The 15,680-nt window shown below is 44.7% G+C and overlaps 1 protein-coding gene across 2 annotated transcripts in view; it reads right to left on the bottom strand.

Annotated features, from left to right (window-relative positions):
* C25H8orf34 (chromosome 25 C8orf34 homolog) overlaps positions 1 to 15,680 on the bottom strand; it is a 242,202-nt gene that overhangs the window by 23,945 nt on the left and 202,577 nt on the right. For both annotated transcript variants that reach the window (XM_038766655.1, XM_038766656.1), the window contains one exon: positions 12,239 to 12,738. In XM_038766655.1, coding sequence (XP_038622583.1) covers positions 12,239 to 12,738 — 500 coding nt within the window. The remainder of the gene's footprint in view (positions 1 to 12,238; positions 12,739 to 15,680) is intronic.

Here is a 15,680-nt window from a genome sequence, read left to right as displayed (position 1 = left end):
TAACATCAATTAACATAGTCATCAATTATAATAATTAGTATAATTGTTGGTACATTACTATATAATAATATAATATATTATATAGTATATGATAGTAAGCACTTAACAAATACCATAATTATTATTACAGGGGAGAAGCCTGGGGATTCTAGTTCTCAGTCCTTTTTGTGGAATTTACAGGAAGCAACGGTTTGTATTCAGGGTCTCAGCTCAATGTCCTTTCCTCATTCCCCGCAGGGTGGGACAAAAAGGAAACCCCACGTCCAAAGTCACCTTGGAGGACCTTGAATAAATTCTTCCAGTCTCGAGGCTCACACTCATTATGCTGCCAGAGGGGCATTCATTCAATCATATTTATTGAGCACTTACTGTGTGCAGAGCACTGTACTAAGCGCTTGGAAAATACAAGTTGGCAACATATAGAGACGGTCCCTACCCAACAACGGGTTCAAGGCCACTTGGGTTTGGACCTGGCCTTTGGCTGATGTGAACTCTCTCTCCACCTTCCTTGGTTCTCCTCTGGAAATGGGCTATGAGTTTGGGACAAAGTGCTGGCCTAGTGGGCAAGCGGGTTTGCAACAGATTCCGTAGGATGCATTTGGTAAGCGGCCAGTGAGTCGATCAATCGTATTTACTGAGCGCTTACTGTGCACAGAGCACTGTACTAAGCGCTTGGCAGAGTACAATATAACAGATACATTCCCTGCCCACAACAAGCTTACAGTCTAGAGGTAATAACTATGGTAGTTGTTAAGCGCTTACTATGTGCCAAGCATTCATTCATTCATTTACTTGAGCTGGGGTCCTGACTACAAACAATTGCTTCCTGGAAATTTCCCGAAAAGGGCTGAGAACTACAATCCCCTGGCTTCTCCCCTTTAATAATAATAATAATGGTATTTGTTAAGCGCTTACTATGTGCCAGGCACTGTACTAAGCGCTGGAGCGGATACAAGCCAATTGGGTGGGACATAGTCCCTGTCCCACATGGGGCTAACCCTCTTAATCCCCATTTGACAGATGAAATAACTGAAGCCCAGAGAAGTGACGTGGCTTGTCCAAGGTCACACAGCAGACAAGTGGCAGAGTCAGGATTCTAGGAGCCAGGGGAGTCTAGTTCTCAGTCCTTTTTGTGGAATTTCCAGGAAGAAATGGTTTGTATTTAGCTCAAGTTAATAATCTCAGTTTCAGAGAACCTGGGAAAAATGGTATTAAAGAAAATGTTCCTTCCTCTTGGCCCTCATTTTCTCGTCCTAAATGTCCTTTCCTCATTCCCCGCAGTGTGGGACGAAAAGGAAACTCCACAACCAAGGCCACCTTAGAGGACCTTGAAGAAATTCCTCCAGTCTTGAGGCTCACACTCATTATGTTGCCAGATGGGCAGGGCCACTTGGGTTTGGACCTGGCCGCTGGCTGACGTGAAACTTCCCCTAAAGGCCCTCGTGTTACTTCCCTCACACGAAGTTGTCACTTCTGAAGGCAGCTTGGGAACTAGCTTCCAAAATATTCATTTGGCCTGCGAAATTGGCTCCGGTCTTACCCATATGTGCCAGTACTAATTTTAATCACAATCTCTCTCTCTGCCTCCAACTATCCTCACCATCTAGTTTTCTAGTCTAATGCTGTCTAGTCGTCTCTGACCCATAGCGATGCCATGGATGCATCTCTTCTAGAACGCCCCAATAAAGGGGAGGTAATAAAAGGTACTAAAAGAACACATCTTTCCAAGGCATCCTCACTCTGGTCATCATCAATCGTATTTATTGAGCGCTTACTATGTGCAGAGCACTGTACTAAGCGCTTGGGAAGTACAAATTGGCAACATATAGAGACAGTCCCTACCCAACAGTGGGCTCACAGTCTAAAAGACTGTGGGTCCTGTATGGTCTTCCTGTAAAAAATATTTTGAGAAACAAATGGGCGCAGGTGGGCCTGGCGGGCAATGCTGGAACTGTGCAACTGGACAATCAATCAGTTGTATTTATTGAGTGCTTACTGTGTGCCGAGCACTGTACTAGGCGCTTGGGAGAGAGTTGGCAGATACATTCCCTGCCCACAACGAGTTTAAAGTCTAGAAGAACCATTCCCCACCCTGTTCATAAGTGTTTCCTCTCATCTCTGCTCATCTCATCTCATGTCATCTCATCTCATTTCCTCTCATCATTTCCTCTCATCTCTGCTGGGCAGCTGTTGAATTAGGTCATAGGGTGTGGAAACTTGTAAGCAAAGGAGTTCATTAGTGTCCAAGGAAGGCTGCCAGAAGAACTTGCTGGTTGGGGCTCTCATCCCCTTCTTCGGGTGTGTCCCAGGACTGTGTGAAACCAGAGAGAAACCTGCCTCGCTGACAGCCATCAACCTTTGAGACTGTGAGTCCACTGCTGGGTAGGGACTGTCTCTATATGTTGCCAACTTGTACTTCCCAAGCGCTTAGTACAGTGCTCTGCACACAGTAAGCGCTCAATAAATATGATTGATTGAATGGGTTGGCTATCCCGGAATGCAGCGATGGACAGCTGACCTCTTGGGAGCTCAAAAATCCCTCAGACAGAGGAGTTGAAAACAACCTCCTCCTCTGTCCCTCTGTGGCCCTGGCAGCTCACTCCCTCTGAGCGAGCTCCTTTAGGTCACGAAGGGTGAGAAAGAGGTTGCGTTTTGGATCTTAACGCAATAGGGTAGGCACCAGCCAACTTGTCGAAAATAAAATCAGGTGTTAATCTCCACCTCAGGCCGCTGCCCTAATCCCTTTGTTCCCATTGCTCTGGGTCTGGTTTGGAAAATAAGAGCCAGGCCATGCCCAGGGTGTGGCTGAAGTGGCCAGAGAGTCGCAGGGAAAGAATGGGTGAGGGAGGACACGTCCATCTTGAAGGGTGGATTTATTTTCTGTTCTCAGCTGACTAAATGAAAACAGTTAAAAATGCCCACACCCACAACGCCCTAATAAGAGAACACCTCTTATTTTCAACATCCTTGCTAAATTCAACAGTGTCCCTCAAGGAATGCTACGGACTCACATTCCCAATTAAGCTAAATATGAAGGCACTCGAGCTGAAGGTCAGAGAAAGCAGCGTGACCTAACGGACAGAGGCCGAGCTTGGGAGTCAGGACCTGGGTTCTAATCCCAGCTCCGCCACTTGTCTGCTGTGTGACCTTGAGCAAGTCACTTCACTTTTCTGGGCCTCAGTCACTTCAGCTGAAAATGGGGATTAAGACTGTGAGCCCCATGTGGGACAACCTGATCACCTTGTATCCCCCCCCCAGCGCTTAGAACAGTGCTTTGCACATAGTAAGCGCTTAACAAATGCCATCATTATTATTATCTCTGTTGCCAAACTGTACTTTCCAAGTGCTTAGTACAGTGCTCTGCACACAGTAAGCACTCAATAAATACGACTGAAGGAATGACTGATTGATTGTTACACTGTACTCTCCCAAGTGGTTAGTACAGTGCTCTGCATAGTACAGTGGTCTGCACACAGTAACCACTCAATTAATCAATCAGTCAATCAATCAATTGTATTTATTAAGCACTTACTGTGTGCAGAGCACTGTACTAAGTGCTTGGGAAGAACAAGTTGGCAACATATAGAGACGGTCCCTACCCAACAGTGGACTCACAGTCTAGAAGGGGGAGACAGAGAACAAAACAAAACATATTAACAAAATAAAATAAATAGAATAGATATGTGCAAGTAAAATAGAGTAATAAATACAAACAAACATATATACATTAATACCATTGATTGATCTATCCCAGTGCTAAGTACAGTGCCTGATATATAGTAAGCACTGAGCAAATACCTTATAAAAAAAAGGGTTTATTATATTCAAGTGGACTGGCTATCAGATTTTTTTATCCTAGAGAAGCTGGGGCAATTTGCCACCTCACTGTTCCGGCCAGGATTTCGTCTTTTGTGGATGGTAGCCAATTTTTCTTTTTAATGGCATTTGTTTGATGTTATTGATGTCTGTTTACTTGTACCTGTTTTGCTTAATTATCTGTCTCCCCTCTACTAGACTGTATGCCCGTTGTTGGGTAGGGATTGTCTCTGTTGCTGAGTTGTACTTTCCAGGTGCTTAGTACAGTGCTCTGCACACAGTTAGCACTCAATAAATACGACTGAATGAATTTCTTAAGTGCTTACTATATTCCAGGCATTGTTCTAAGCGCTGGGGTAGGGGTCAAGTAATCAGGTTGGACACAGTCCCTGTGCCTCATGAGGCTCATAGTCGTAATCCCCATTTTCCAGGTGAGGTAAATGAGGCACAGAGAAGTTAAGTGACTTGCCCAAGGTCACCCAGCAGACAACTGGCGGAGCTGGAACTAGAATCCAGGCCCGGCTCTATCAATCAATCAATCAATCAATCATATTTATTGAGCGCTTACTATGTGCAGAGCACTGTACTAAGCGCTTGGGAAGTACAAATTGGCAACACATAGAGACAGTCCCTACCCAACAGTGGGCTCACAGTCTAAAAGGGGGAGACAGAGAACAAAACCAAACATACCAACAAAATAAAATAAATAGGAGAGAAATGTACAAGTAAAATAAATAAATAAATAAATAAATAGAGTAATAAATATGTGCAACCATATATACACATATACAGGTGCTGTGGGGAAGGGAAGGAGGTAAGATGGGGGGATGGAGAGGGGCCACGCTCTTCCTCTAGCCAATTATGGGAGGGTGGGTTGGGGCTGCTCTGGGCTCTTTCATAGAGTCAAACATCTTTCACCCAGGCTTTTCACCCAAGGCAGCAGTTCCAAGGGAGGGAAATCTCAGCCAGGCAGTTTTAAACTTGACTTATGTTGCCAATTTGTACTTCCCAAGCGCTTAGTACAGTGCTCTGCACATAGTAAGCGCTCAAAAAATACGATTGATGATGATGATGACTCCTGCCCCTTCTCACTCACATCCCCAATGCCCAGTCTTGACTGAGAGGCAATAATTATCAAGGGTGCTCCTGGGCCTAGTGGGGAAATGCCTAATTTTATGACCGGATCAAAGTTTCACAGTGTGCAAGTCACTAGAAATTGTTGTGTTTTTTTTTTAATCAAATGTTGCCTCCCTTTTCTCCCTAATTCCCTCGATGATTCTGACCCATTGGCACTCTCTGTTTCAAATTTCTGATAGGGTGATGGAAAATTTCACATTAAAAATTACAGGGCCGTCAACATTATAGCAGAGTATCAAATTTCCATGTTTTTCTGCGTAACAAAGAAAAGTCACTCTCCTAAGAGTTGCACCTTTCAGGCACAGAACATGAAATTGCCAAAGCTGGAAGGAGGAAGATGAAAGTCATTTTCCTTTTCTTTACACTTAACATTAGCTTCACTTTCCCTAGTGCAGGCAAATTACTTCAAGTTCTTTACTCTGTACTGTAACATTAAAAACAGCCGGTGTTTAATATAAGTAAAAGTCATTAGGCATTAGTCATGTAAATGGCATTCAAAATTCCATTCGCACAAGAAAAGGCCCAGCAAATAAATTCATTGTGTTATTTCACTTCTTACATTAATTGTTCACATTATGTCATGCCACTGATTTGTATCAGGGCTTAACGACTTTGCTCCTGTGCAGATAGAGAGCATTTAACTATTCTTTTTGGATGGCCAGATGCATAAAGTACAAAAGGAAACATTAAATGTTAAAACATGTAGGTTGGGAAGGATTCAAAATTCTGATGGATTTCTCTCAGAGAAAATAACGTTATTTATCCTGGTGATAGTTCTTGAATATTTTCTATGGGAAGGTCTGCATATGAACAACTCAGATCATCAGGCAATTTAGAACTCTTTGTGATGGGGGTCATGGAGTTAAAATCTCAAGCTTTGCTCTTTTTTTTTCTTTTAAATTTCACAGATGACATGTTAATCTTTGCTGAGCTCTTCCAAAATCATTCTGGGGCACTTAAACTGTACCTAATCATAACAAAAACTCCCTTGCAAGCCAAATAGGCACTTTAGCTACTCTCCCAAGTGCTTAGTACAGAGATTTTTTCTTTTTCTTTTCTTTTAATGGTATTTGTTAAGCGCTTACTACATGTCAAACACCGTTTGAAGCGCTGAGGTAGATATAAGTTAATTAGGTCAGAAACAGTCCCTGTCCTGCGTGGGGTTCATAACCTACGTAGAAATTTGCTGTGAGTAGATTCAAATCTGTGCAGGGAAACCCCACTGGATTTCAAGTCCACTCTGCACATAGTAAGCGCTCAATAAATACCCACTGACTGACTGATTTAGCTGATGTCTCCAGGGGCTTCCTTTCTGAGGGGACGGCCTCACTCAACCCTTTTCCAATTCATTTCATGCTACAATGAAAAGAAGTGTCCAGGGATTTACAAATGCTGAACAGGAACAGTAGACAGTATATGGAAGAACGTTTTTATAACTAAATCAACACATCATTCTACCTATTAGTGGTATGATTATTTTTCAAAATCCCACAGTACTTGTTATCCCACACTGACAGCTCCCTTGTGAACTTTTAAATCTAGTTAAGTTGCTATTTGTAACACGTGTGGCAGTGGATACCCAGCTATGTATTTGGTAACTAAATTAAACGGATCGCCTTAGACCTTCCCCACTGGATCCTTTAATTTTGGCTCAACTTAGTGTCTCCATCCACTCTTTGCCACCTTTCTCCATTTTAGAGTTATCTGGGGAACGGTGAGAAGAAGCATGGCCTAGTGGAAAGAGCCCAAGCATCTGGGGTTCTAATCCGAGGGCTGTCACTTGTCTACTTTGTGACCCGAAGCACGTCACTTGCCTTCTCTGTGCCTCAGTTAATAATGATAGTAATAATAATGGCATTTGTTAAGCACTTACTATGTGCAAAACACTGTTCTAAGCACTGGGAAGATACAAGGTGATCAGGTTGTTCCACGGAGGGCTCACAGTCTTAACCCCCATTTTACAGATGAGGGAACTGAGGCCCAGAGAAGTTAAGTGGCTTGCCCAAAGTCACACAGCTGACAATTGGTGGAGCTGGGATTTGAACCCATGACCTCTGACTCCAAAGCCCGTGCTCTTTCCACTGAGCCATGCTGCTTCTCAGTTAACCTACCTATAACATGGGGATTAAGACTGTGAGCCCCATGTAGGCCATGGACTGTGTCCAACCTGAAGAGCACCCCAGTGCTTAGAACAGTGCCTGGCTCGTAGTGAATGCTTAACAAACACCATTAAAAAAACCCTCAAAACAAGAAAAACAACAGCAAAAAAAACCAGTGATGTTCCCATCTTCAAAGATCTGTGCATTTCTAGATTTGAAGACTCTCAAATGGGCATTCAGTGAATGTTTACTACTATGTTTTATGCCTCAAAGTAATCCCACAGTCACCAACTCTGTATTTTCAACAAATAATTATGGCCTCAATTCTTTCTTATTGAAAGCACATCTCCTCCAAGAAGCCTTCCCTGACTAAGCCCTTGTTTTCCTTTCTCCATCGCCCTAATTTCTCCCTTTATTCACGCCTCCTTCCACCCCACAGCACTTATGTCCATATCGGTAACTGACTTATTTACATTAATGTCGTCTCCCCCTCTAGACTGTAAGCTTGTTATGGGCAGGAAATGCGTCTACCAACTCTGTTATACTGTAATAATAATGATGGTACTTGTTAAGTGCTTACTATGTGCCAAGCACAGAGCTCTCCCCACAGTAAGTGGTTAATAAATAGGATTGACTGATTCCAGCTCTGAACGGTAGTAATAACAGGAGCTTTCACTGTAAGGGTCTTACATTCTAATGGAAAGAAAGCCTCCCTCAATCCATGAGCAAAGAACCAACTCCTTCAACCACATCCTGTATTTACTCTTATAACTGAGTTTACTCTTCTCCAGAGGCATCAGCAATTGCAATAGTCACCAAAAGAAGACAACTTGCTTTCAAACAACTGCCTGGGCCTCAGAGAGACCCACATAAGAATAATTCCTGCAGACCGAGGATTGTGAAGGATTTAGAAGGTTTGGAAGAAAGGAATATTCATCTTGCAAAGGGTGTCGGAGCCAAGTACTCATTCTCATTTCCATCATTTCTGAATCCATAACGGGATCACTTTTTAAAGATATCTCTGTAATTTTGTTATCTCCCCGAGTGGAATTACTTTTCTTTAATGTTCTTAATTAACTATCTTTCCCTGGCCCTTGCAGCAGTTTTGTCCAACTAACAGAATTTGCACGAAACGCTACACAAACCTTACTATCTTACAAAATATTTTCCAGTGCAAAGTGTTAGCAGGCTTTCAATATCATAGAGTAAAACAGTAGGGCTGAGACAATGTTATATTTACATTTCAGAATAAGTGTACCATTATGCTTCAGGAATAAAGTCATTTCTCCTCAGATTTTTCTATTTGTTTTCTGCCATTAACCAGAAACACATTTTCCTGAATTTTCTATTGGTCTCTACTATAATAATCCTCTATTGTGCACCATTTTTTTTTACCAGATTATCTTATGCTTTTTAAACTGCTTCAGTGAGATTTGATATGCCGACTGGTCTTACTAGAGAGGGTGAGTGATTATCCTGATTCTTGTTTATAATTATTCCGAGATTTGAAAATGTTTGACGTGGAAGGGAAGCGTCTGTTGAACTTCTGTTTGCAATCTTTTAGTAGGAGTAAACATACGTAGTTTTGGTTCAGTTGATACTAAAATCTTCCTAAATCTGATGTATGAGGGAAATTTCTTACTCATTTTTATTTCCAGTTTATGAAGACAAATCTTGGGGGTGTTACAATTCATAAAACCTCAAACTCCAGTCTCAAAATCACCTGTATATATGTATATATGTTTGTACATATTTATTACTCTACTTATTTATTTATTTTACTTGTACATATCTATTCTATTCATTTTATTTTGTTAATATGTTTGGTTTTGTTCTCTGTCTCCCCCTTCTAGACTGTGAGCCCACTGTTGGGTAGGGACTGTCTCCATATGTTGCCAACTTGTGCTTCCCAAGCGCTTAGTACAGTGCTCTGCACACAGTAAGCGCTCAATAAATACAATTGATTGATTGATTTTAGAGCAGTTGGTACCTCCTCTTTGGCACTGATTGAAGTATAAAGAAAAGGGTCGTATGTACGTGGTTACAATTCTCTCTCCTTCTTAAGGGTAAAGCAGCCTGGTCCACTTGGAGTTCGGCAAGCTTTGTACAGAAATGCTAAAATATCTTCAATTGTAAGTATTGGACATTTATTCTGAGTCACATTACAGTGAATCAAATGAGGTTTGCTCAATTCCGTTATCCCAACCTGTCTTTTTAACCTGCAGTTTGAAATGCTGCTGTCAATGATGGAGAAATGAAGGCCAAGGATCCATGAGGTGAGAACAAGCAGAATTATTCTTCCCTGTCTGATGAGTAGAGCTTTGGAAACCTAGATATTGAGAGCAGAAGGGGGCCTGTGTAAACCTTCTCTCGATCAAGGGGGACTCTTGGGGGCCTAGAAAAGAGAAAGGAATTCTTCCTTTGTGTGGGGATTTGGAATGTTTGAGGTCAGTGCTTCGCAACTACCCCCCAGGTGGTTCATGCCTTTAAGCCCCTTAGGTAAATCACTGTAGTGTTTATTTGAGGGGGCTGGGTGAGATGACCTTCCGAGAAATGTCAGACCTCAGGGTGGGGTGTCTAGTTCCCATTCGGGTATGCCAGGGAAGGAGGAGGAGCTCTCCCGAAGCTGGTTTTCCGGTTGAGTTCTCGGGAATCCCCTGGGCTCCAGCCACCAAGGACTCTAATGCCACTCCATCCGCTGATAAAGCTAAAGACTTTGATTTACTTGGTTATTTATCTTTATTAATGTCTGTCTCCCCCTCTAGACTGTGAGCTTGTTATGGGAATGTATCAGTTTGTTGTTGTTCTGTACTCTCCCAAGCACTTAGTACAGTACCTTGCACACAGTAAGCGCTCAGTATGTACAACGGTATGAACGAATGACTTCTGTAAATTTTCTTATACCCTCCTACTTCCCCTATCCCTAATTCCCATCTCCCCCAGTAGACTGCAAGTACCTTGTGGGCAGGGATTGTGTCTACCAACTCCTTTGTAATGTATTTTCCCAAGCGCTTAGGACAGTGCTCTGCACACGGAAAGTGCTCCGTAGATAGCGCTGATCAACTGATTGCCTGAAGGCGCAGGCGGGGACTTGGTTTGCCTTAGATAATGGATGGGCAGGGTTCAATGTGACCTGGTGTTCGGTGGGCTGAAAATAGGCACCAATTCCAGTGATTCAAACCAAACTTCCTTCCGATGGCTTGGGGGGTGGAGAGGAGGAGAGGAAGCATGGAGAGTTTGAGGATAGGAAGGCCCCCAGCCCCACAGATCTATCTAGTTTCTTGATTGTGGGCAGGGATGGATGGATAAGCCCTAAGCCCTCGTTTTCTCAGCTACCTCTCCCTCCAATATTATCTGTACAATTGGATCTGTTTCCTTCAGGCGTTTTGGTATTAGCCTCAACCTCTGCCCCACAGCACTTACGGATGTGGCTATATATTACAGATCATACATTATTTATTGAAGGTCTGTCTCCCCTTCTAAACTGTAAGCTCGTTGAGGGCAGGGAACAACCAACTCTGCTATACTGGACTCTCCCAAGTGCTCAGTACAGTGCTCTGCACTGAGGAAGCACCCAATAAATACCACTGAGGAGGAGAACTATAATGATAATAATTACAGTGTTTAATAATAATAATGATGGCATTTATTAAGCACTTACTATGTGCAAAGCACTGTTCTAAGCTCTAGGGAGCTTACAAGGTGTTCAGGTAGTCCCATGGGGGTCTCACAGTCTTAATCCCCATTTTACAGATGAGGTAACTGAGGCCCAGAGAAGTGACTTGCCCAAAGTCACACAGCTGACAATTGGCAGAGCCAGGATTTGAACCCATGACCTCTGACTCCAAAGCCCAGGCTCTTTTCCACTAAGCCATGCTTCTTCTCCACACTGCTTTATTTGTTAAGCACTTACTATGTGCCAAACACTGTTCTAAGCGCTGGGGTAGATACAAGGTAATCAAGTTGTCCCACATAGGACTCGCAGTCTTAATCCCCATTTTACAGATGAGGTAACTGAGGCACAGAGAAGTTAAGCGGCTTGCCCAAGGTCACACAGCAGGTAAGGGGCGGAGCCAGGACTAGAACCCACATCCTCTGACTCCCAAGCACGTGCTCTTTCCACTAAGCCATGCTGCTCCTCGATATTTTGCAATGTCCACTGAGGGAGTTGAGCGTGTTCCGAATGGGTGCGATCACAACGGTTGGTAACCAAAGGCTGTTGGCCTGGAGAAAGGAGAAGCTTGAAGACCACCCCTTCCTCCTAGGCTTTTTTTTTAACTGATACACATTTACCTGTTAATATCTTTATTGGTGAGCTTTAACTTACCATGGTGTCTGTGTGAGATTCTTCTGCTTAATGTATGTGTTCTCCCCCTACCTAGTTTATGAGTTTGCTGAGGAGCAAGGACGGCATCTTAATTAATTTCCTTGTATTTCTCTTCAGTGCCCAGTACTGTGCCCTGCACGTAACTCGCCCTTCAGCGTTGGTAATAACAGTGGCCAAAGTTAGCGTTGGGAATTGGAAATTTTGAGATTATATAGATATATGTAATGTCAACAGTCCCGTGAAAAGAAATTATTATAAGGAGTTAATCCCTGGCCTTAGACTATTTGGAGGGAAGGAAAATAGTTTCCAAGTTAATGATGTAACCTGTTTTTCTTTAAAGGTTTTAAAGGTGCCTTGATAATAAACTTTTAGGAGTCACCATAGTTTGCAAAATAGCATTTTATAGATTCGTCATGAATCTGTTACATGAGGCTTTCTTTCCACCCTGCAAAGCCCAGTTTTGTTATTTCAATATAATTCACAGATTCAAAACTCATCCTCATGACCAGCCAAATGTTTAAGGGGCTTTTGGGCAGAAGAAAGAAAGTTAGCAGAAAACTGTCAGATTCGGTCAGGAACAACTGCTAACACAAGATGCGATTCCTGTTTCGTGACCTAAACACTGAGCGGGAAACTCTTCTCTCCCAAACTCACTGCCTCTACTCTGAAAAAGGAATCGGGTTTGAATGACTGAGTGCTTCCAGCAAGCAGCACCTCCCACGAATCAGAAGTCGAAGGGACGAATGAAAGTCCCATCTTCACACTAGAATGCAAGCAGCATGCAACAATCTAACCTATTTAGGTCCTCAAGGTGGACAGCATCGTGCCCCACGGTAAAGGGGAAAGAAGAGAAACTTACTTCAGAGAGACCGCTTCTGGCCGTCACATTTCCTCCATGTCCTCCGCTTATTTGAACAACCGGAGCGGACAGGGAGCCGAGGGGCTTCGCTGCTTGGCTTTTCGACATCGGGGATCTGCTCCTCTGAATATTAACGATGCCTTCCTTTTTCCCCTGGTTGCCAGGGGTAAGTGGTCGTGGAGCCAAGCTGCTGGGAGTCGCAGGCCGGCTTCCCGCTGCTGGCGACGTCTGCGTCCTGTCGGTCTGGACCGGGGGCACCTGGGCCCTGCTCTTGGAGATCCCAGAGACCTGGCCCCCCATCACCGATGGCGGCGACTTGGCCACGCGTGGCTGAGACGGGATGGCCCTCCCGGAATGGCTGGTCTCTCGGAGTCTCGGGACGAGGCCTGACGGGGACTGCGGATTTCCGTAGCTGTCGGGTGAAGCCGCAGTTCCCTGCTGGCAGTTCGGGCTTCTTGACAATCTCGCTTCTTCCCACAGGGCCAGATCCTTTTCTATATCTAAAAGAAACACACACACATACACATACATACACACACACATATGTACCCATGCCAACAGCGGGCATGGGTGTGCTTGAAACCAGGGCTGAGAATTATGGCAGAGACATCCGGACAACCAAATGCTTTGCAAGCAGAATTGAGAGTTCGGCAGGAGGGAGGCCATTGAGTTGGCATGGATGGGGGGAGGGTGTGCCCAGAACCAGGAGGCAGCCCCAAGCAGCTTAGACTGGGCTGGAGGAAAGCCACTTGAGTTCCCTGGTAGCTCTGGGCAACCGTGGGTAAGGTCCAGGCAGCCACAAATGTTGGGCAGCTGAGGGTACGCCTGTGGCCCCCATACCCTGGGGACTAGAGGGGCTGTTTGAAAAGCAGAACTCCTAGGGTCCAGGATTTCCTGGACTGATTTGATTCCAGTTTGGGGGACACTGGTTCAAGGGTCCTTGCCACCCTGGGCTGGACCCCAGGAGGGGGGCGTCCTTTTAAGGAGCAGAAGTTCTCACGTAGCAGGCGGGGTTACCATTCAAACGTTTTGCCACTGCCTTTCCCAAGCCTGGAGTCATGAAAGCAGGTTTGCCCTGGATCGATCACTCAATCAATGGTATTTTTTGAGCGCTTATTGTCTGCAGAGTGCCATACTAAGCACTCTGCTCTCCTGTTTATAAACAGGGAAAATACAGAGAGAGCTTAATCTTCCTCGCATTGTGAAGCAATACAATAAAACAGAGTTGGCAGACACATTCCCTGTTCACAAGGAGCTTACAGTCTGGGGGGAGACAGCCATTAATATAAATAAATCACGGATATGTACGTCAGTGCAGTGGTGCTGAGGGTGGGGTGGATACCAAGTGTTTAAAGGGGACAGATCTACGGGCACTGAATCACCAAAGACCTGGACCTAGGGGTCCAGGAAGACAGGTAGGAAAGCCTCAGGGTCTCTGGCATCTTTGGCTCTGCCGCTGGAACACGGGCCCAGTGTGACCACCCTCAACCCACCCCCAAAATTGGCTCTGCTCTCCCGTTAATAAACAAAGAAAAAACGGAGAGAGATAAATTTTCCTCACATTGTGAAGAAACAAATTCCAGGACCCAGAAATTTGGCAAATGAAAACCTAGAGGGTAAATTTACAAGTCCACCCCAGCAGATATTAATTTTCAATTCTGCACAATTGGGGAAAATCCAATAGCAATGTTAATGACGGAAAAGAAGTCATGCTCAAATTATAAAGTGTTAGCTCTTTGTTCAGTGATAACAAAAATATTCCCTTTAAAAATCAGAGCTCTGAAAAGGGAAACGTGTCTGGGGAAAAAAAGCCACTTGCGTTTTGATAAATATAAAACATTTTCAATGCATCTTAAAACATATGGTTCTGCTCATCCCTAATTACTGAAATAGCTTCAGCTAAGATAAAGATGATTTAAAACTTGAAACTATAAACAACTGAGAAAGGGGGCAAAGTGAACATGGAAATGTGAAAAACTTTCCCAGACCCAAATTTACCTGTAAAGAATGTTGGCTTCTGTTAACCTAACAAAAATGTTATCCAGTTTTCCATAAGCTTTCACTGTCCGCCTCCTTTGCTCTTACGCTCGAGCTGCTGAACGCTGCTGGCGAACGTCTAAACACCATGCCAACCTTGTTCACTTCAAGTTTATCCTTTCCTGGTTAACTCTGCCCTCTCCTCTGCCACACAAAACTATTTCTCCTCCCTTATTGACACCCATGACCATCATCCCCATCAGCTCTTCCGTACATTTAACTCCCTTCTCAGGCCCCCTGTTCCTCCCCCTCCTCCTTCCCTCACCCCCAATGATCTGGCCTCCTACTTCATTAGTAAAATTAACTCCATCAGGTCTGAGCTCCCCAAAGTCACTCCTCCCCCTTCTCCAACCCCCCGCTTCTCAACCCTCTCCGCTACTCTCCCATCCTTCCCAGCAGTATCCTCAGATGAGATCTCCTCCCTCCTCTCAAGTGCTACTCCGGCCACCTGTGATTCTGACCCCATTCCCTCTCATCTTATGAGATCTCTCGCCCCGTCCCTCCTCCTCTCTTTAACTTCCATCTTCAACCACTCATTCTCCACTGGTTCCTTCCCCTCTGCCTTCAAACGTTCCCACGTCTCCCCCATCCTAAAAAAACCCTCTCTTGACCCCACCTCCCCTTCTAGTTATCGCATCTCCCTCCTACCATTCCTTTCCAAACTCCTTGAACGAGTCATCTACATCCGCTGCCTCGAATTCCACAACGCCAACTCTCTCCTCGACCCCTTCCAATCTGGCTTCCGTCCCCTACAGTCCATGGAAACTGCCCTCTCAAAGGTCACCAATGACCTCCTGCTTGCCAAATCCAACGGCTCCTACTCTATCCTAATCCTCCTCGACCTCTCAGCTGCCTTCGACACTGTGGACCACCCCCTTCTCCTCAACACACTATCCAACCTTGGCTTCGCAGACTCTGTCCTCTCCTGGTTCTCCTCTTATCTCTCCGGCCGTTCATTCTCAGTCTCTTTCGCGGGCTCCTCCTCCCCCTCCCATCCCCTTACTGTAGGGGTTCCTCAAGGGTGAGTTCTCGGTTCCCTTCTGTTCTCTATCTACACTCACTCCCTTGGTGAACTCATTCGCTCCCAAAGCTTCAACTATCATCTCTACACTGATGACACTCAAATCTACATCTCTGCCCCTGCTCTCTCTCCCTCCCTCCAGACTCTTATCTCCTCCTGCCTTCAAGACATCTCCATCTGGATGTCTGCCCGCCATCTAAAACTCAATATGTCCAAGACTGAACTCCTTATCTTCCCTCCCAAACCCTGCCCTCTCCCTGACTTTCCCATCACTGTTGACGGCACTATCATCCTTCCCATCTCACAAGCCTGCAACCTTGGTGTCTTCCTCGACTCCGCTCTCTCGTTTACCCCTCACATCCAATCTGTCACCAAAACCTGCCA

Source organism: Tachyglossus aculeatus, chromosome 25 (assembly GCF_015852505.1).
Source record: "Tachyglossus aculeatus isolate mTacAcu1 chromosome 25, mTacAcu1.pri, whole genome shotgun sequence".
In the NCBI taxonomy this organism is placed as follows: Eukaryota; Metazoa; Chordata; class Mammalia; order Monotremata; family Tachyglossidae; genus Tachyglossus; species Tachyglossus aculeatus.
The sequence above is the reverse complement of the archived record's forward strand: the minus strand, read 5'-3'. Positions and strand labels throughout refer to the sequence as shown.